This window comes from Periplaneta americana, chromosome 3 (assembly GCF_040183065.1).
Source record: "Periplaneta americana isolate PAMFEO1 chromosome 3, P.americana_PAMFEO1_priV1, whole genome shotgun sequence".
NCBI classification, from domain to species: domain Eukaryota; kingdom Metazoa; phylum Arthropoda; class Insecta; order Blattodea; family Blattidae; genus Periplaneta; species Periplaneta americana.
The window spans coordinates 117,835,524-117,856,573 of NC_091119.1; the positions used below are offsets into that span (position 1 = coordinate 117,835,524).

General features: G+C 40.6%; 1 protein-coding gene across 2 annotated transcripts in view; it reads right to left on the reverse strand.

Annotated features, from left to right (window-relative positions):
• The window catches only part of LOC138696427 (uncharacterized), a 156,634-nt gene that overhangs the window by 38,056 nt on the left and 97,528 nt on the right, over positions 1-21,050 (reverse strand). For both annotated transcript variants that reach the window (XM_069821394.1, XM_069821393.1), the window contains exons 15-16: positions 10,717-10,913; positions 5,098-5,249 (exon numbers count right to left, since the gene is read on the reverse strand). In XM_069821394.1, the coding sequence (XP_069677495.1) occupies positions 5,098-5,249; positions 10,717-10,913 (349 nt within the window). The remainder of the gene's footprint in view (positions 1-5,097; positions 5,250-10,716; positions 10,914-21,050) is intronic.

The window sequence follows — 21,050 nt, forward strand, 5'->3', positions numbered from 1 at the left end:
ATGATATGACACAATGCAACTATCTGGGATCTTTTCTGAACCCATACTATTCAAAATGTTTATAACTTAGCAAAAAGTACCGTTATTCATTTAATATTCTACATATGCTCCTACTTCATCTTCTAATTTACCATATATGGATTTGTTATTTTAACATTATATGTCTTTATGACTCAATTAAAAAAATTCCGACTGGGGGTCTATTTTTCATTTTATTCTCTGGTGAACTTTTGAAATTAATTAATTTTAAATGTTTTATGACAATGTATTAGCTTCAAATGTTGTTATAATGAGGTATTACTGAGATCTACTGTTGTGATTAACTTCTGTAACATTCTATAAAGTTCAGAATTTCAGTTGTAAGCAAAATGTTATAGTAGTAAGTTGTGTTTTGTATTACATAATATATCACTGACAGTTACAATATATAATGGAAAATATACTATAAGTACATGAAAGAGGGTATAAGTGCGCAGCAAGCTGTAGAAAACAGTGATAACAATTGTAATGGTGTAGTGATGGAAATAATGCAGTGTTATAAAACGGAATTAGCACAGAAGTGAAAGCCAACGAAATCGATGTAACTGGTTTGTGTCCAGTTGATAGAAATATAGCTCATCTTGTGTCCAAAAATGGACTTATAAACTATGACGTAAATCCACCAGCTGTACACAAACCATTACCATGTTTAGAATTATTATTCATAATATCAGAAAGAAAGAATGGCCTTTTATGGACTTACTATATGACGTCATCTGCAATAAATTAATGTTTTAGTAGGCTACACAGTTTGCACAGTAACACTGATGATATGCAACTACACCTCTTCAAAGACACTGATTATACTTTGCCACTATGGATAGTCACAAAACCTGTATTTACAGCAGTTTTGTTTCACAACGTCCAATTTTTTAGAAATATAAAGTTGTTAGAAATTCCTGAAAATTTCTGTTTATTGAAATCACTTACTTTTATATAATTACATCATTAAATTATTATCACGTTAAAACTGATAATTTAGACACAATTTAATTATAAAATTGTTATAGAACACTATACAATTAACAATTACAACAAAATATCTCTCATATGAGTTTTTAGGCTTTCAAGGTGACTGTGATCAGAATTAGGTTTATGGGTGATCCACTGTGTCCTGGAACTTCACAATTCCAAATGTCAAGATCTAGGACATGGTGGATTATTTATCCAAAAGCCTAATTCTGAAAGTATCTCTCAAATATATATTTTTTATACGTAATATTTCTTGGGAACATAAAAAAATATACTTCATTTCGCATACCCAGTAAAATATTGTCGTATGTCGAAAATCACATATTACTTTTGTAAATAATTTCGAGCACTGTGCTACTGATTGGAGGTATGAAATTCTAATAATAAAATAGTAAATTATCAAAGGTTCTGGTCGTATTTATTAAAATATTTTTACAGTAGTATTTCACTAAGAAATAGCATAGGTATCTTTACAAATCACAATTTTCGAGTTATGATATTAATTTACTGGGAGTGCGATTTCTGGATTTATTTGCATGGTTTTTCCTTGGAGCTGGTAGGTATGAGTCCCTTAATTGTTTTTATTTTGTGAAAATAAAGTTTCTTAACGAGTCCGCCGAGTTAGCTCTGTGGTAGCGTGTCTGCCTCCAGACTAGCCGGACTGGGTTCGAGTCCCGGCGGGGTCAGAGATTTTCATGTAAAATTTCTACCTCGGGACTAGGAGAGATGGCGGTGCACAACTTCTAATCACCAGATTGTGCACCAATATGCCTGGGTTAAATCCCAAATCTCTCCACAGTGCATATGAAGAGAAGGCATATGTCACTGTTGATAGTGATTCATCCATTGGATGGGGATGTTAAGCCTGGCGACCCCCTTGGTGCTATTTGACAGGAGTAGGCTATGTCCCGGCACCAGGTTTCCCCTTCTCCCTTCCTCATCTTCATCATCATCACTCATTCCAGACACTACACTTACACGAACACTTACACATACACTCACCCTAGTACACGACATAACTCTCCACAGACACACATCATGTACAGCGTGACCTGCCGAAGTGGTGTACAACTAGAAAATGGGTCACAGTTCTGCCATCTATCCGCAATATCCAGAACCCGAATCACGCAAGTGAAGTGGGTAGGCATTGGATACATACACACACACACAGTTTCTTAACATGTGCAATAAAGTTACTTCCTGTTGAAGTGTGCCACCAAAGAAAAGATTTCTATAGAAGGCAATAGATCCAAGAATCACATACAGAGACGTGGCAACCTACATAATACATTTATAGTTATGTCTTCCTGTTTTGTCATTAGTTATAAGTAATTTGTTCAGTTATTTTTCAGTCATTGTATAAGTTTCTTTGGATGCGGGAGTAAAGTAATCTTTGTGAACAAAAGTTTTGTTTTCAACAGTGTCATATTGCACATGTATTATCCATCCTGATTTATTTTGTTATTAATGTAGAAGTTACATATTGCCACAGCAAAGACGAAAAATTATTGACATCTATAAAAGAGGTTATTTAGCATATTTTGGCGTAAAATTGGTGACCAAGACAACTGTAGTGCTCACACAATGTGTGGAATTAATTCATTTAATGTGCATCTGTGGTTAATGGCAAGCGGGAATCATTAAGTTTTTGGTGTTCCCATAATGTTACTTGAGCATCAAGATCATTTAACATATAGTTATTTTTGTTTATGTAATGTGAAAAGTATAAATAGTAAAAATAGACAGTAATGAACTGGACATTCCCAGGACAACAGTCTGGAGAGTTCTGCGGTTTACACTCTACAAACATGCATACCATCTGGAAGTGCTACATCATTTAGAACAGGAAGATTATGCTGCCTGTCAGGCTATGTGTCATGATCTACTTGAGGCTGTTGCTAATGAGAATCTAATGAACCATATTCTTTTAAGTGACGAGGCTACATTTCATACTTGTGGTCATGTGAGTAGGCATAACTGTGGAATATGGGCCGACAAGCAATCTAATGCTACTTACGAATGGCAAAGGGATACATGCAGAATTACTGGTCCATACATCATGCTTCAAGAATCTACAGTGATTGGAGTCACATACTTGAACATGCTTCAACAATTCCTAGAACCACAGCTTACTCAGGATGATATTTTACACTCTGTTGTCTTTCAGCAAGATGGTGCTCCATCCCAGTTTGCTATGGTTGTGTGTGACTACTGAAACGAAACCTTTCTGGATCAATGAATCGGCAGAGCTACAACAAGACTGTGGGTACCAGGTTCACCAGACTTACCCTCACTTAATTTTTTTGCTTGGGATTTATTAAGTCCCATGTGTACAAGACAATGATTCGTGACCTTCCTCATTTACAGCAACACATTTATGAAGCCGTAGCAGCTATTACACCACGCAAGCTTCGTAACGCTTTTAGAGTGATAGTGCAACACTCGGAGCAGTGCTTCGAAATGGAAAGGGAGGGGGGGCAGATTGAACTGTACTGAATATTGTACATAGACTTCTGACAAATAACATATGTAACAATCATTAATGTTGGACCATGCTTTCAACAAAATGGATCGAGACTTTTGGACTACCCGGTATAATACATATATATATATATATATATATATATATATATATATATATATATACACAGAGTGAACCATAAGTAATGTAATTAATTTCAGGGGGTTATTCTTCGAGATATTTCAAACAAAAATATTTAATACAATTTTGTTCGTTTTTCTTTCCTTTTCGAGAAAAAAATTGTTCTATGTGAAACATTTCATTGCTTGTTTTGGGAAAGCCACTGATATAGTTCACAATATGCTCAGTCAATTTAAGAGAGCAGTGTATTATGATAAGAAACTGATTGAAAGCATTTTAGTTTCATCCTCTAAATGTGCAGAAATTTGATCCAAACAAATGTAACTTTTCGTTCTGCAAAAGAATTTTAAAGTGTTACAGTTGTTCGGATCCAATTTCTCTACATTTAAAGAACAGAACTAAAATTCTTTCACTCATTTAGTATCATAATGCACTACTCTCTTAAACTGACTGAACATATTGGGAATTAAATCAATGGTTTTCTCAAAACACACTATGAAATGTTTCACATAAAACAATTTTTTACTCGAAAAGAAAACAAAAACGAGGAAAATTGTATGAAACTTTTCGGTTTGAAATATCTCAAGGAATAATCCCTTCAAATTAATGACATTTCATCCTGAATAAATCATGTAGTAAATACAGAATCTTGTGAATACCACGTCAGTGCCTACTCACAATAATTTATATCAAATTGAACCACTGTGTACAGCAACATTACTATGTCTGTGTAGATGAACTATTTCACAACTTGGGATGTTAAAAAGAAGGTTAATTCTTCACACCTGAATAAAGTGAAGCTATAGCTCGTACGGAACCTGGTGAAGCTTGGAGGGAGAGCAGCAGTGTGGTTGGATTTGGCTACCGGCAGAGGTTACAGTGACGAGATGCAAGCAAGACTGAACAAGTGTTACTCCCTCCACTCCTAACCGCCCGTAGAATAGGTTTCGCCATCAAGGTCAAGCTTCACCAGGTTTCATTCGAGCTATATACTGTGTAAACTAAAAACATTAGTGAACTCTATCAAATAATGTATTCTTGTTACAATATCACTATCAATAATGATAATAGTAATAATAATAATAATAATAACAGTAATATAATAATAACAATAATAATAATACTAGTACACTAGGAGACTACTAATCTTTGTCTCAGAACTAACATTTTTTTCCTCACTAGTAACAGCAGGTAGTCCACCAAATACTTTCCCCCCCTTTTTTTTTTTTCCAATCTCTCTCTTTTCTGAACAGATGCGACCTGCATAGATAAAGTAACCAAGCTGTAAGTTGAGGAGGAAGGAGTGGAAAGATCAATTTCACAAAATACCAAATAAGAATTTTATTGTGCAGTAGTCACATGACTTCTGCACAACTCAAATTATTAAGAATTTTGAAAGGAAAAAACAGATATACCTTTTGCTATATGAACTAAAGGCTACACTCTATTTACTGTTATCAAATTCGAAATATCTCAATACTAACCCATTATTCATAACTCTGGACTGAGTAGAATGCCTACTATGTAACTGTTCCCATTGGTTTACATGAGGTGTCGATGATGGCAGAGGGCAGGAAAAAGCCTGGGTGTTGCACGTACTGTTTATCAAATCTGTCGACACTGCCACCTCTGAAAGCTTTTATGAACACAAAAAAAGTATTTGTATTACAGTATAATTTTCCGTACATACACTATATGAAATTTAATGCCAAGCCATAGATATGAAAATTAAATAATATTTATCCTTATGTAACAAAATTTGTGAAATTCAACTGAATTGAATTTCACGTATAATTTTTATTATTAGTTTGCAAATTCATTACATCTGAAGTTATCAATATAAATGTCTTTAAACATTGTTCAAAAACAGAATGTTTAATTTAAATTCAAAGATTGTGATGATCATCTTGCTCTGAATATTTCTTCATTAAATATCTTTCATTAACACACAAAAAGACTTTACTACGACACATGCATTGTACTTGGAAGTGATGATAAAATAATTTAAATCTCATGTTTCTTCTCAGTATTAAAATCTACATTTTCCCCATTTCCTCAGCTCTAAAAATTTTAAATACCATCTAATTCTATTGCTTTTATGGAAAACAATAACTAAACAGTTATTTTGTCAATTCAGTTCTACTGAATAATTTACATTCTTGGCATGCTGTAAAAATGTTGTTTGAGTTCATTTACCATATCACTTAAATGTACTTCAGAAGAGGAAGAAACTTGTTTAAAAAACGATTTTAAAGTGAAATACACTAAAATAATGCCTCTATAGTATTACCCAAACAATGAAACCTTATCATAAAACCACCAGACTTGCTGAAAAATGGTCACTAGTCACTGACAGTGGCAAAGAAATTTTGAAGTATAAAAGGTTAATTATCACGTGATTAACTATGTATGCATGTGTCTATATATTTCATATTTATTATCATCATACAGTTTTCAGGTAGTGGTTTCCCTCACAGTTTTGCATACGGTCCACCACTACCCTTGATTACATTCAATCACATATCCTAATATATTTCTCCTATCATCTATATCTCCCCATATCTTCCAATTACATGACGTTAAAACCTATTTCTAGCTATTTCTTCTCCATACTTTTAGAAGTACAGTATTTTCAACTCTGCACCTTCCTTATCTTCCCTTAATCCTATTCCCGGATACTATGCAATACTGTCTATCATTCTTATATAGAAACATTCTCGTCTACATCTACTCATCCATCTCTACTACTATCATTGTCATCTTTCATTACTGATATCCCTAATTTTCTGTTTATCTTAAAAAACCTTTTTATCTCTGACTAGTACTCACTAATTTTTCTACTTTCTCAACTACATTACTGTATTATATTATTTGCCTCATTTATTGTTCCAATGTTCTCATGTTTGTAGCACTTACTTGTTATTACTTGATCAATTCACTTATCACTTTATTGGATAACTTTTTCTGTTCACTCTCACTACTTGTACTCACTTGCTACCTCCTCACTTCCCATATTCTTCCTCTCTCGATTACATGCATATTATTTCCATACTATTTCTAACTCCTATTAGCCTCACTACCTTTATTGCTTTTGTGTGTCTATATATACATACACACAGTGTTACACAAGTTCCTCCAGGATTTTGAAGTTTGGCCCTGCAGTAATAAACCCACATATAAGAAACAAAAAAAACCAATGAGGTAGAGGAAACATACAAGTTTTTTTTTTTAATTTTATAGATGCCATAGCATAGTTACGGTACCCATTTCTCCACTAGGAGGCAGTAGTGTGTGAAAATGATATTTTCAGATGAACAGAAAGCTTTTCTTTCTGCAATTTGCTAAAACCAAGTCAAATGTAACAGTGCAACATAGTTTTCGAACCAACTACCTTACAAATCCTGTAACAGACGAAACAATAAACAACTGTTACAGAACATTTTACATGGTTCTAAGTTTTAGAAGCCTTCGATGTAGTCACTAGTGTTGCGTACTTGTTCCCAGCTATGCGGAAGCCGTTGGATCCTGTTGGTCTCTAATCTCTTGATGGTGCGAATAGAGCAGTCAGTTGCCTGTAAAACATCTTCAACTGTTTGGAAGCAAATCCCACGAAGTGGGTCCTTCATCTTAGGGATTAGATTGAAGTCGCAGAGACTTAAATCCAGAGAATATGGCGGGTGATAGAGCACTTCCTAGCCCCAGCATTTGAACAATTCAGACACAACTCCTGCTGTATGCTCCCTAGCATTATCATGCAGAATGATGGGTGGGTTATCCATAAAGTGTCGCCGTTTTCTTCTCAGAGCTGCTCACAGGTTGTTTCGCAAAAACGAATAGTAGTACTTCACATTAACATTCTGCCTTGGGGGAACGGTATGCTATAAGATCACACCATCCCAATCAAAGGCAAGAATCAGCATAGCCTTCACATTGGTGGGGGTCTGCCGAACTGTAGTTTTTCGTGATGACCCGAGATGATGCCACTCGTCTGATTGGCGTTTCAGCTAAGGTCTATAAGGTCTGGCCCAGGTCTCATCAGTTGTAACAATACACCATAAGAAGACCTCTCCTTCGCGCTCATAGCGCTGCAAGAGAGTACGAGAAGCATCATGCAGAACACATTTTGAGCCAATTTTCCGTATTTTCAGGCAGTCCTTCAGGATGTGCAGCACAGTTAAAGATGCCAATCCTGTATCTTGTGCTAACTCATGAATCGTTAAGTTCCGATCCGTCTCCACTAACGCGGATACTGTCCATATACATTCGTCACTTACTGGTGGGTGACAAAATTGGGCATGTCCAACATACTTTCGCGTCCTAGTCTGAAGACTCTAACCCACCTTGCTACCATTCGGTAAGGTAACGCAACCGCATCGCAAGCCTCTTGCAGTCCTTGATGACACTGTCGTGGCGTGCGACCTTTAGCACTTGAATTTTTAACCAGCTTCTCTGTTCCTAAAAACATTGTGACTGTATTCTGTGACCGCTTGCTCACAACTGCTCACCTTATTGTTGTCACTGTGAACGGACATGGAGAGGGGAGGGCGAGTTCATTAGCTCTGTGGGAGGGGAGGCATGTAAGCAATCTATAGTATAAACGATATTGCCTGGCTCCTTTGCACGGCATCGCTGTAGCATAGTTGCCACTACTAAAAAATTAACCCATATATATTCGTAAGTTAACTTAATTTTCAAGCCGAAACAGTAATCAAATAATTATTTAGTGCAAGAGATTTTGAATACATACATGAAAAATTCTTCAGTATAGTCTGTTTCACATTTCTAAATTTGATTCTTACATGCATATGCTGCAATGAGAAATTAAAGTAAAGAAAATCTACATATCTGCTCTAATAGAGCAGACTTAGCAAATAAGAAGCATTTGTCGAAGCATACTGATACTAAAGGGTATCCCGACAAGAATGCTAGATTTAATAACATTAATAAATATAACAAAACAAATAACAGTTCCGCCAACCCAACAGCAAGACAATTAGGCAATGTCCGACCAATGTTTTGTTGTCATTGGGTTGGCGACACTATTATCTGGTTTTGTTGCATTTATTCTCATTAAATCCGGCATTCTTGTTGGAACACCCTATATAAGGTTCACAAATCTTTTTGGCACTTGTGAGGAAAGAGAAAGTTAGCAAGCAAGCCTTTATGATGCTAGTCCTGTGCAGGGATGAGTTACGGAAAGGGACTGGGATAGAAAAAGGAGGAGCAAAGGCACTAAAGAAAAGAATGCTAAGGTGCTTGGAAGAAGTCGACCTGGAAGAGAGATGTCGTCTATAGCAGGCTTATTAAAAGGGGACGAATAAAAAAGATTGTTCTCAATGTATACAATTATAATGAAATAAGCAGAGTAGTAAAAAATAAGGTGTCTCTAACAAGAATGAAGAGGATTTTGCCTGAACGAAAATAACATGAAGCTGAAGAAACATCAATAAGTGCACCAGGGAAAAACATCGATGGCAAAGTACCTATCCTACGTGAAATTATCTATCATTCAGTGGGAAGCACTATTTTAAGGACCATTTTAAGAAAGTTAGGGTGCAAGTGTAAGAAGAAAGGGAAAAATACAAGTGTTCTGATCGAGAGGCAAAGAATATTATATCTCTCAGTCATAAAGTTCAGAGAGGAATGCCGACCCATCATCTTCTAGTGAGAAGGTATACATATAAGCCACAATGATAGGGGATAGGATGGAGATCATAATAACAAAAAATTACAATGAAAGCAGTAGTGATAGTGTAGTGGTAACAATTTCTAACAATAACAATATACGCATGATCTATAACGTTTAATTAGTTTTGGTGTTTGTAACTTTTTGGCATTATAAGTCTATTTACATGAGGTCTGAATGTACTTCTAATGTCACAGCGATTGGCAGGCAGGTATCAGTTGGGGACTACAGTTGGTTGGGAGACGAGGCAACATACAAGTTGGATAGCGACTCAATTCTTTGCTTAACATTTAAAATTAGGGGCCATAAAGATACTAATGACCAGAATTCGGAGATTACTTTCACTGATAAAAATTATTTTATATATACAATATAACCGATATATCTTAAGTATACAATCTGATAATACACATAAAATAAAAGTATGCACAATTTGTCAAATTTCAACTGTAGTTCACAACTTTATCGTAATCTTGATTTTTAGTTACAATTCTTTCAAATTCAGGAACTGTTTCAGACATTGCAATTCTAAGTAGTTTTAAATGTTAATTTGAAATGCGTGAACTGGTTTTCGATTTTATAATTTTTAATTGAGAAAAAGACTGCTTACTTATGTATATAGAGCCAAATATTGCTGGAATGTTACTGGTGAATGACAGGAGTCTTGGATATTTCAGGTTACTTAACTGTTTAAATATGTTCTATTTACACCATCAGCATCTGTGAACTTACTTTTCATCAATGTATCATTGTTACAAGTTCTAATTATTGTAAATCCAACCTAACTTTCTTTATGTTCATAGAAAATAGATTAGTGAAGATGATGAACTCATGTTCCATATTCCTAAAATCTCAAAATCTAAGTTCTAAAATTCGCTTACTAAATTTTCTATGACCTGAATTCAGTCATTGATTTAATTATCTATGATATTGCCAACTGCATTTAAGCAGAAAAAAATGATAAAATTGTTCCTCTATCATATTATGTTCGCCACAGTTCAAGCTTCATTATAAAAGATTTAATCGTATCATACAAAAGCACGACACTTTGATACATTGCACTATATTCCTCAAGAACAGAAAAATGATACCATTGAAAATTGTTCTTTCTAACTCTCAACAAAGTTTTTAAAGAAATAAAACACTTCATAATTTCTCCTTACTGACAACAGAAGAACTCTTCTTCTCATTTTTCATGGAATTAACGTTTTCTACCTTATCCAGCTTACTTCAAAACAGGCATGTTTCACGTGCACCAGTGACACTGTATTGATGTTGATTAACAGGCTTGGCAAGAATGTTGATAACAAGAGACTGTATTATACTTACATCATATTTAAGATCCCGAAGCATGCTGATTTACTTTGAGTTACATTTGCCGATGACTGACAAAGTTTTAACATTCCCAAAATCATACCTCCTCATATGCAGGATCAGCAGATGGATCAAAAGGAATTTCCTCTGAAGGCTGCAGGATAGCAGCCGGATTCCTATGCTTCGGAGGCGGAAGTATGGCATCTGAAGGTGGAGTATTCTCCTTACAATCAGTATTTGAGAGGGCTCTGATTTCTTCTTCACTCATGCCCGGAGAGGGTACATATGGAATGTCTCTTTCTGTAAAATAATAGTTACTAAAAATTCAGGAAGCAAAACTTTCAGACTAACGACACAATATGACTGCCGCTCACTTCCATAAAATAGGCATTCATGAATCTGAAATCTGTACCGTATATAAGAAACAAAATGGCAAAATGAACACCAGCCACTTACTACAACGCAAAAGAATTTTTTTTTATTTTAGTAGGTTATTTTACAACGCTTCATCAACATCTTAGGTTATTTAGCGTCTGAATGAGATGAAGGTGATAATGCCGGTGAAGTGAGTCCGGGGTCCAACACCGAAAGTTACCCAGCATTTGCTCATATTGGGTTAAGGGAAAACCTCAGAAAAAACCTCAATCAGGTAACTTGCCCCGTCCGGGAATTGAACCCGGCCACCTGGTTTCGTACCCAGACGCGCCAACTGCTACTCCACAGGTGTGGACTGCAAAAGACTGTATAAAGAATTTTAGGAGAACAAAAACATTATTTCCCTTTACTGGATCACTAGGAAGGAAATACCATGTATTGTGGGTCCCTATCACCATGGCATGGCACATTTGCAGGTTGCGGATAGAGGAGAAGGCCTTCAGATATGAAGGGTAGCTGCGAATATATTGAATAAGCAGTCACAAACAGCCAATAAGGAGTGGTCCTTCAGTTTGGGGGCTAACAACCCATCACCATAAAAAAGAGCTTGTTGTGAAACCCCAACATAAGCCTCGGAATGGGATTGATTCTTTGGTGTGACCACAGCAAAGGAATGAAGTTATGAGATTTGGTACTTATAGAACAGGAGGGGTAACATTAGTAACATTAGTAGAACACAATAAAGAGCACGATATGGGTCACGACAATGAAAAGGATCACGAAAAACATAAGAAGGACAACATGGACAAATACAAGGACAATGACAAGCACCACAATAAGAATCTTGACTAGGACCAAGACCACAATAAGAACAATAACAAATGCAACAAGGACCATGATAAGGCCCACAATAAAGATAACAAAAATTACAATAGGAACCACGACAAAGACAAGGACTACAATAAAGATCACGACAAAAACAACAAGGATAAAGGTAAGGACCATGACTAAGACAACAAGGACCACAGCAAGCACCACAATGAGCTCAACGAGGACCACGATAAGGCTCATAACAAGAATCATGACAATGCTCAAAAAATGATGTAAGACAGGGATCACGACAAGAACCATTGTCTTGTCGTCATCTTTATCGTGATCCTTGTGCTCGTCATGTTCTCTTTCATTATTGCTGCCTTGATCCTTATCGTGATATAGCATGGTTTTTCAGTACTTGGAAATGGCACCTGCCTGTGTCAAGTCCAAACTGCTCCATAAACACTTGTGTCACCACTCATCTCTGTAGCTCATACAGTTAGTATTCATATGTAATTATTATTGCTATTTAAAATCAGTTTCATAATGCTTGTTAAAACATTCAAAATTTAATTATTATTAAAACTTACCCCATTTACAATTATATCTTAAGTTCTAAGTTATAATAATTATTTGTAAAAATATGTCGCAGTCACGCATTTTTAAATATATATTTTTCATAATTAACACATTCATTAATTTTTATAATAATATTATAATTTTTACTTTTGTATTGACTATGACCATTAAAACTTATAGAAAATAAGTATCATTGTGTTTGCAATTGGTCACTTAATCCAAGGACTTGTTAAAACTCAGTTTTAACATTATTAAGGAAATAATAATTAAAAAAAAACGCGGATATAGGGTTCGAATCTGCTTCCATTAACATTACACGAAGATGGTTTAATCGACTAAGTTATTGAGACAAGATGGAAAGTATCTTTTCGATGGGACATGTCGATCTCGTCACGAAGGCCCAAATTTCAGTATTATTGCACGACTTGTATATACATATTTATCTATTTTTACAACACATTTACATTTTTTTGCTGTTTTCAAGTGAGTTTCGAAACTAGTTCCAACAACAAACCAAATAGATTGAATTTAAATAACTGAATTATGTGTCATCTTGTGTATCTGGACTCTGAGCTTTCGATCATGTGTAGTATCGTGTATCGGGGACTTAAGAATATTCCATTGTCTTATTCCTTTTTTGGGGAACTGTACATAGGCAAAATAGAAAGGATCGAGGCAATATTCAAATAGAAACTGCTGAGCCATTTATACATGAAAACTCACATTTTCTGAAGTCGAAATTGAGATAGAAAATCTGAAAAAATGCAAGTCTCCAGGTATCGATCTAATTCCAGCAGAATTAATATAAGAGGATGGAAACGCATTATCTAGTGAAATTTATAAGCTTATACTTGCTATTTGGGAAAAGGAAATTGTACCAGAACAATGGAAGGCGTCCATAATTGTAACCTATCTTTAAGAAGGGTGAAAAGACTAACTGTAGTAACTTTCGAGGAATATCACTTTTATTGATGTCATACAAAATTTTGTCCAATTTTCTTTTGAGAAGATTAACTTCTTATGTAGATGAAATTATTGGGGATCATCAATGTGGTTTTAGGCGTAACAGAAAAACTATTGATCAGATTTTTTTTTGTATTCGACAGATATTGGAGAAAAAATGGGATTATAAGGATACAGTACATCAGTTATTCATAGTGTGACAGCTGCAACGGGGTTTGAACATGCATCCGACAGGGCGCGCGGCAGACGAAACGCTGGTACGGGGAGCATCTGCATGCTGAAGGGCAGAGGGGGTGTATTACGTCAACGCGATGAGGGGAGGATGCACGCGCAACTGCTGCGTGCGGAGTGAAGGGGGGACGAACCCTCCCGACTCTTCCAGAAGTCCTTCGAAGTGGAGATATCCAGATAATTCGAGAGAGCTATCTCTGCACACTCGTAGAAATTTCTCGCAACTATGATTTTGCTATAAAAGAAGAAACACAAGCGAACTTGAGCAGTTTCAGTTTATTCAGCCATTCAGTGAGTAGGCCAGAGCAAGCAAGCCAGTCTTGTGTACCGGAGTTCGACTCGAGTGTGCGTCCGCAACTGTGTCAGCATCTGAAGCCTGAGTTCGAGTGCAGTGGACCACAGTTGGAGGGACCTGAGTTCGAGTGCAGTGGACCACAGATGGAGGGACCTGAGTTCGAGTGCAGTGGACCGCAGTTGGAGGGACCTGAGTTCGAGTACAGTGGACTGCCTCTGAAGGTCTGTGGTTCGAGATACTGTGAACTCGAGTGACTGAGCTAGAAGAACTGTGAACTGAGAACTGACAGTTCTGATTTGTAAATAGTGCTTTGTAAATATTAGTTAAGATTAACAGTTCATTGTTGTTCGTAATAGTCCTAGTGAATTGTCATTGTCGTTGTCAGTGGAGTGCAATAACGAACGCTGTGTTACTGTGTGGAGAGTTATTGTTGGAAGAATAAAATTACATTGTTGAGTCAAATAAAATTTACATTGGTGTCAGAAGATATTATCGACATAATGGAGAACCTACAGCTGATCCTGCAAGCCATCGCGGAACTAAAAAAGGACATAAGTGACGTAAAAGCAGAAATGAAAGACGACATGAACGACATGAACAAGCACATCAGTGAGGTTAAGAACGACATAAGTGAAGTGAAAACTGAGATGAAAAGTGACATAAGTGAAGTGAAAGGTGACATAAGCGGAGTGAAAGGCGACATAAGCGAAGTGAAAGATGACGTCACTACGCAAATTGAAAGCGTTTCGGCCCACGTAGATGGAATTGTCGCCATCGTGAAAGACGAACTTAAGACCGATTTTGCATAAACTAAAGCAGAATTTTACAACTATAAACGAGACAGTAGCCGAGTTGAGACAGGATGTAGACCATTTTGACGGCAAAATTCGCGCTCTCGAACGTCGTCAAGAGGAAACGAGTGTGCTGATGGACCAACATGCTGTAGAAAACAAGGACATCCTCGCGTTGGTGGATCGCCAGGCTAGAGAACAGAAACAGATAATTTCCGAGGAAGTTCAATGGGCCGTGGAAAGATCGACGACAGAATTGAGGACCTCACGTAGTGGCCATGTGGAACCATCGCCCTCAGCCAGACATTGCAACGTCAAGACGCCGAAGTTCGACGGTACGACGTCTTGGGCGATATTCCGTCGCCAGTTCGAGGCCACCGCGGCACATAATGGGTGGACGCCAGCGGAGAAGACTACCCAGCTGTTGACCGCACTTCAGGGACAGGCGTCGGAGATTCTTCACAGCGTTCCAGAAGATGGGACAGCTGCTGAGATAATGGCGGCCTTGGAGGACGTTATGGTGACCATCAACTTGAGGCAGCATTCAGGACCCAACTGAAAACGAGGGTCCAACAGTCAGGCGAGTCCCTGCAAGAATTTGCAATGGTGGTGGAACAACTGGCCCACAAGGCCCTCAGGGGCCTACCTACTGACTTCATCGCTGGAGAGGCGGCCTACACCTTCGTCTGCGGAGTTCGAGACCCGGAAATAAGACAACAGCTACTCTTGGCAGAGCATCGCACCATCAACGCAGTTCTGACGGCGGCCCTCAGGATGGAGGCAGCAAAGTTGACGGCGAACGTCTCGACGTCGCACCGGATTAGGAGTGTGGCGGCGGCCGACGTCGAGGAGCGTCAACCGAAGTCACCCGAGCGCCGAAGACGAGGAGTGCCCACCTGCTGGTCCTGCGGCGAACCTGGACACCTGAGGAGGGACTGTGACCGATCTGGTCACAAACAGGAAAACTAAAAGGGGCCGATGCGATGAGGGGCACGTTGGCGCCGTCATCACCATCCCCTCGGCTGATCTTGAAGACGGTTAACAGAAGATGCGACGATGGGCTGATTGCTGACGGATGGATAAGAGGCCGCCCGTGCAGAGTACTGGTAGACACTGGGGCGTCGCTCACTACCGCCAGACCGGAAGTCGTGTGTGTCCTACCTGGGAGGACGCTGCTGCGCCGGTATGAGCTACGTACTGCCTCAGGCGAGAACCTGCCCATCCAAAAAGAGGTTTTCCTGGACTTGACCTTGGGAAAGAGGAGACTGGAGATGTGGGTGTTCGTCGCCAACATCACTGAAGACGTCATCCTGGGACTCGACGCCATGCGGATCTTCGATGCAACGGTGGACGTCCGGCGCCGTATCCTCCATTTTGGTCAGGATGAAGTGTTCCTGAGGGACGTCGAAGACCAACCCATGGCCAGCAGACTCACCTTGGACAATCAAGTGACAATCCCAGCAGGCTGCGAGATGGTGGTGACGGCAAGACTGGACGGACAACCTAAGAGAAACCTGCTCCTCGATTCGCAAACAACTTCGATAGATGGGGTTTATGTGGCCAGATCCCTACTCCCGAATCAGAAGGTGGTACCGGTGAGGGTCCTGAATGTCACCAATCGGGACAAGGAGGTGCCTAGTGGAACTGTACTAGGTAGCGTCGGGCCGGTGGTGTCTGTGACGTCTCTGGCAGGTAACGAGGAGTGTCACCGACCACGTCCAGATCTAGACCCATCACTGAAAGAGCTGGCTCGAGAATTGGCGGAAAATTTAAGCAAAGGAGAAAGAAGACAAGTCCACGATCTACTGACAGAGTTTCAAGACGTGTTCAGTCTGTCTGAAAACGACTACGGGAGAACGGAGAAAGTTCAGCACCGCATCGACACTGGAAATGCTCGCCCAATCAGACAACCTCCTCGACGCGTCCCTCTAGCTAAACAGAGGGAGATTGACAGCCAACTGGAGGGCATGAAAGCAAGAGGGGTCATCGAGGAATCCGACAGCCCTTGGTCATCGCCTGTGGTGCTGGTGAAGAAGAAGAATGGGGACCTGCGTTTCTGCGTGGACTACAGAAGACTGAATGACGTCACCAGGAAAGACTGCTTTCCCCTCCCACGAATTGACGACACCTTGGACACCCTGGCCGGAGCAGAGTGGTTCTCGACGTTGGATCTCAAGTCAGGATACTGGCAGGTGGCGCTACATCCTGAGGACAAGGAGAAAACGGCATTCTCTACAGGCCAGGGACTATGGCAGTTCACCGTTACGCCATTCAGCCTCTGCAACGCCCCGGCTACATTCCAGAGACTAATGGAATCCGTAATGAGAAGCCTGACATACGACACCTGTTTGCTGTACCTTGATGACGTCATCGTGGTCGGCAAGACTTTCGGCGAACAGTTGTCGAACCTGAGGAAAGTGTTCGAGAGACTGCGACAAGCCAGGCTGAAGTTGAACCCGAAGAAATGTCATCTATTCCAGAAGGTCAGCTACTTGGGGCACGTAGTAGGGACCAACGGAGTGGCCACAGACCCGGAGAAGCTACAAGCTGTCAGAGGATTGCCGAGACCGAGGGACAAGCAGGAGTTGCGCCGCTTTCTCGGCTTCTGCACTTATTACAGAAGGTTCGTAGCTGGGTACGCCAACATTGCTAAGCCTCTAACCCAGCTGACCGAGGAGAAACGACAATTCCAATGGACAGACGAGGCGGAGTCATCCTTCCAGTCACTGAAAGAGGCGCTCTGCATTGCTCCTGTACTGGGATACCCCATCCCTGGAAGGAAGTTCACGCTCGACACGGACGCTAGCAACGTAGGCATCGGCGGAGTACTCTCTCAGGAACAGGACGGGCAAGGGAGGGTGATTGCCTACTTCAGCCGAACACTATCCAAGGCTGAGAGAAACTACTGTGTGACGCGTAGAGAACTTCTTGCCATTGTGGAAGCCCTGAAGCATTTCCACAAATATTTGTATGGCCAGGAATTCCATCTGAGGACAGACCATTCTGCACTCACCTGGCTATTGGGCTTCAAGAATCTGGAGGGGCAGACCGCCCATTGGGTTCAACGTCTGCAAGAGTACAATTTCACCTCTGAACACCGCCAAGGGAAGAAACATTCCAACACTGATGCCTTATCACGACGCCCGTGCCCGGATGGCTGCAAACACTGCCTGAAAGTAGAAGAGCGAGATGGCGCCCACGCAGTCCGAGCAATTGCCGCCCAGCCGAGCCCAGGATGGGATAACGCTGCCATAAGGAGGGAGCAGCTGGAGGACCCAAACATTGGACAGTTACTGCGTGATGTGGAGTCCGGCCGGAGACCAGTATGGGCTGATATCGCCAACCGTAGCACCACTTACAAGAGCTACTGGGCCCAGTGGGAATCCTTCACTGTAAAGGACGGTATCCTGAAGAGGATTTGGGAGTCGGCCGATGGAAGGACCCGCATAGAACAACTTGTCCTGCCCAGGAGCAAGGTGAAGGAAGTGCTGGAGGAGACTCATGCTGGAGTGACTGGAGGCCACCTGGGAGCCAACAAGACGCTGGACAAGTTAAGACAGAGGTTCTACTGGCTACATCAGAGAACCGACACGGAACAATGGTGCCGAAGATGCGACACCTGTGCAGCCAGTCGCGGACCAAGGACACGCAGCAGGGGAGCCATGCAGCAGTACAACGTGGGAGCTCCTTTTGAGAGGATCGCCATCGACGTTGCTGGACCGTTCCCGGTCACGGATCGCGGGAACCGCTACCTGCTAGTCGCCATGGATTACTTCACAAAATGGCCAGATGTGTACGTGATTCCCAACCAAGAGGCTTCGACGGTGGCCGACGCGCTGCTTGACAACTTCATCTGCCGATTCGGGGTGCCCCAGGAATTGCATAGCGATCAGGGGCGCAACTTCGAATCCAACCTGATGGGAGAATTGCTCGAGCATCTGGGGGTGCATAAAACCAGGACTACTCCCCTCCATCCACAGTCCGATGGTATGGTGGAATGCTACATCAAAACCGTGGAAGAGCACCTGCGGAAGGTGGTGTCCAACTATCAACGAGACTGGGATGCCAGAGTCCCACTGTTCCTCTTGGCCTACAGAGCTTCGGTCCATGATACAACAGGGATGACACTGGCAAACATGGTCTTCGGGAGAGAGCTGCGCCTGCCCTGCGATCTGTTGTTTGGCACGCCACCTAGCGCTGACCAACCAGCGACTGACTATGTGGCAGAACTCACCGAGAAGTTGAATGGAGTTCACCAACTGGCCAGAGAGCACCTCAAGATGGCCAGCGACAGGATGAAAGTGCGCTACGACAGATTAGCCAATTCTGCAGGATTCCAGGAGGGCGACCTGGTGTGGCTGTATCGACCTACCAGGACCAAAGGGAAATCACCAAAGCTACAGCGTGCCTGGGATGGACCATACCGCGTACCGCATCCAGCGACAACCTCGAGGGAAGATGATGGTGGTGCATCTGGACCGATTAGCAGCCTACCAAGGGACTGCCCGGGACGAGCAGCCCTAAGGAGGGAGCAATGTGACAGCTGCAACGGGGTTTGAACACGCGTCCGACAGGGCGCGCGGCAGACGAAACGCTGGTACGGGGATCATCTGCATGCTGAAGGGCAGAGGGGGTGTATTACGTCAACGCGACGAGGGGAGGGTGCGCGCGCAACTGCTGCGTGCGGAGTGAAGGGGGGACAAACCCTCCCGACTCTTCCAGAAGTCCGTCGAAGTGGAGATATCCAGATAATTCGAGAGAGCTATCTCTGCACACTCGTAGAAATTTCTCGCAACTATGATTTTGCTATAAAAGAAGAAACGCGAGCGAACTTGAGCAGTTTCAGTTTATTCAGCCATTCAGTGAGTAAGCCAGAGCAAGCAAGCCAGTCTTGTGTACCGGAGTTCGACTCGAGTGTGCGTCCGCAACTGTGTCAGCATCTGAAGGCCTGAGTTGGAGTGCAGTGGACCACAGTTGGAGGGACCTGAGTTCGAGTGCAGTGGACCGCAGTTGGAGGGACCTGAGTTCGAGTACAGTGGACTGTCTCTGAAGGTCTGTGGTTCGAGATACTGTGAACTCGAGTGACTGAGCTAGAAGAACTGTGAACTAAGAACTGACAGTTCTGATTTGTAAATAGTGCTTTGTAAATATTAGTTAAGATTAACAGTTCATTGTTGTTCGTAATAGTCCTAGTGAATTGTCATTGTCGTCGTCAGTGGAGTGCAATAACGAACGCTGTGTTACTGTGTGGAGAGTTATTGTTGGAAGAATAAAATTACATTGTTGAGTTAAATAAAATTTACAATAGATTTCAGAAAGGCATATGACTCGCTTAAAAGAGAAGTTTTATGTAATATTCTTATAGAATTTGCTATTCTCAAGAAACTAGTTCAGTTAATTAAAATGTCTCAGTGAAACATACAGCAGAGTCCATATAGGCCAGCTTCTGTCGGATGCTTTTCCAATCACTGCAGGCTAAATCAAGGAGATGCACTATCATCTTTACGTGTTAACTTTGCTCTAGAATATGGCTTTAGGATAGTTCAGGAAAACAGAGAGGGTTTGGAATTGAACAGGTTACATCAGCTGCTTGTTTATGCGGATGACGTGAATATGTTAGGAGAAAATCCACGAACAATTAGGGAAAACACGGAATTTTGCTTGAAGGAAGTAAGGACATAGGTTTGGAAGTAAAAAACAAAGTATATGATTATGTCTCATAACCAGAAAATAGTAAGAAATGGAAATATAAAAACTGATAATTTATCCTTTGAAAAGGTGGAAAAATTCAAGTATCTTGGAGCAACAATAACTAATATAAATGACACTCAAAAGGAAATTAAACACAAAATCAATAACGGAAATGCCTGTTATTATTCTGTTGAGAAGATTTTATCATCCAATCTGGTCTCGAAAAAGCTGAAAGTTAGAATTTATAAAACAGTTATATTACCAGTTCTGTATGGTTGAGAAACTTGGTCTCTCACTTTGAAGAGGAACAGAAGTTACCTGTGTTCGAGAATAAGGTGCTTAGGAAAATATTTGGGGCTAAGAGGGATGAAGTTACAGGAGAATAGAGAAAGTTACACAATGCAAAACTGCACGCATTGTATTCTTCACCTAACATAATTAGGAACATTAAATCCAGACGTTTGAGATGAGCAGGGCATGTAGCACGTATGGGTAAATTCAGAAAGGAATATAGTGTGTTAGTTGGAAGACTGAGGGGAAAAGACCTTTTGGGAGCCAAGACATAGATGGGAAGATAATATTAAAATGGATTTGAGGGAGGTGGATATGATGCAGGGACTGGACTGATCTCACTCAGGATAGAGACTGATGGTGGGCTTATGTGAGGATGGAAATGAATCTCCAGGTTCCTTCAAAGCC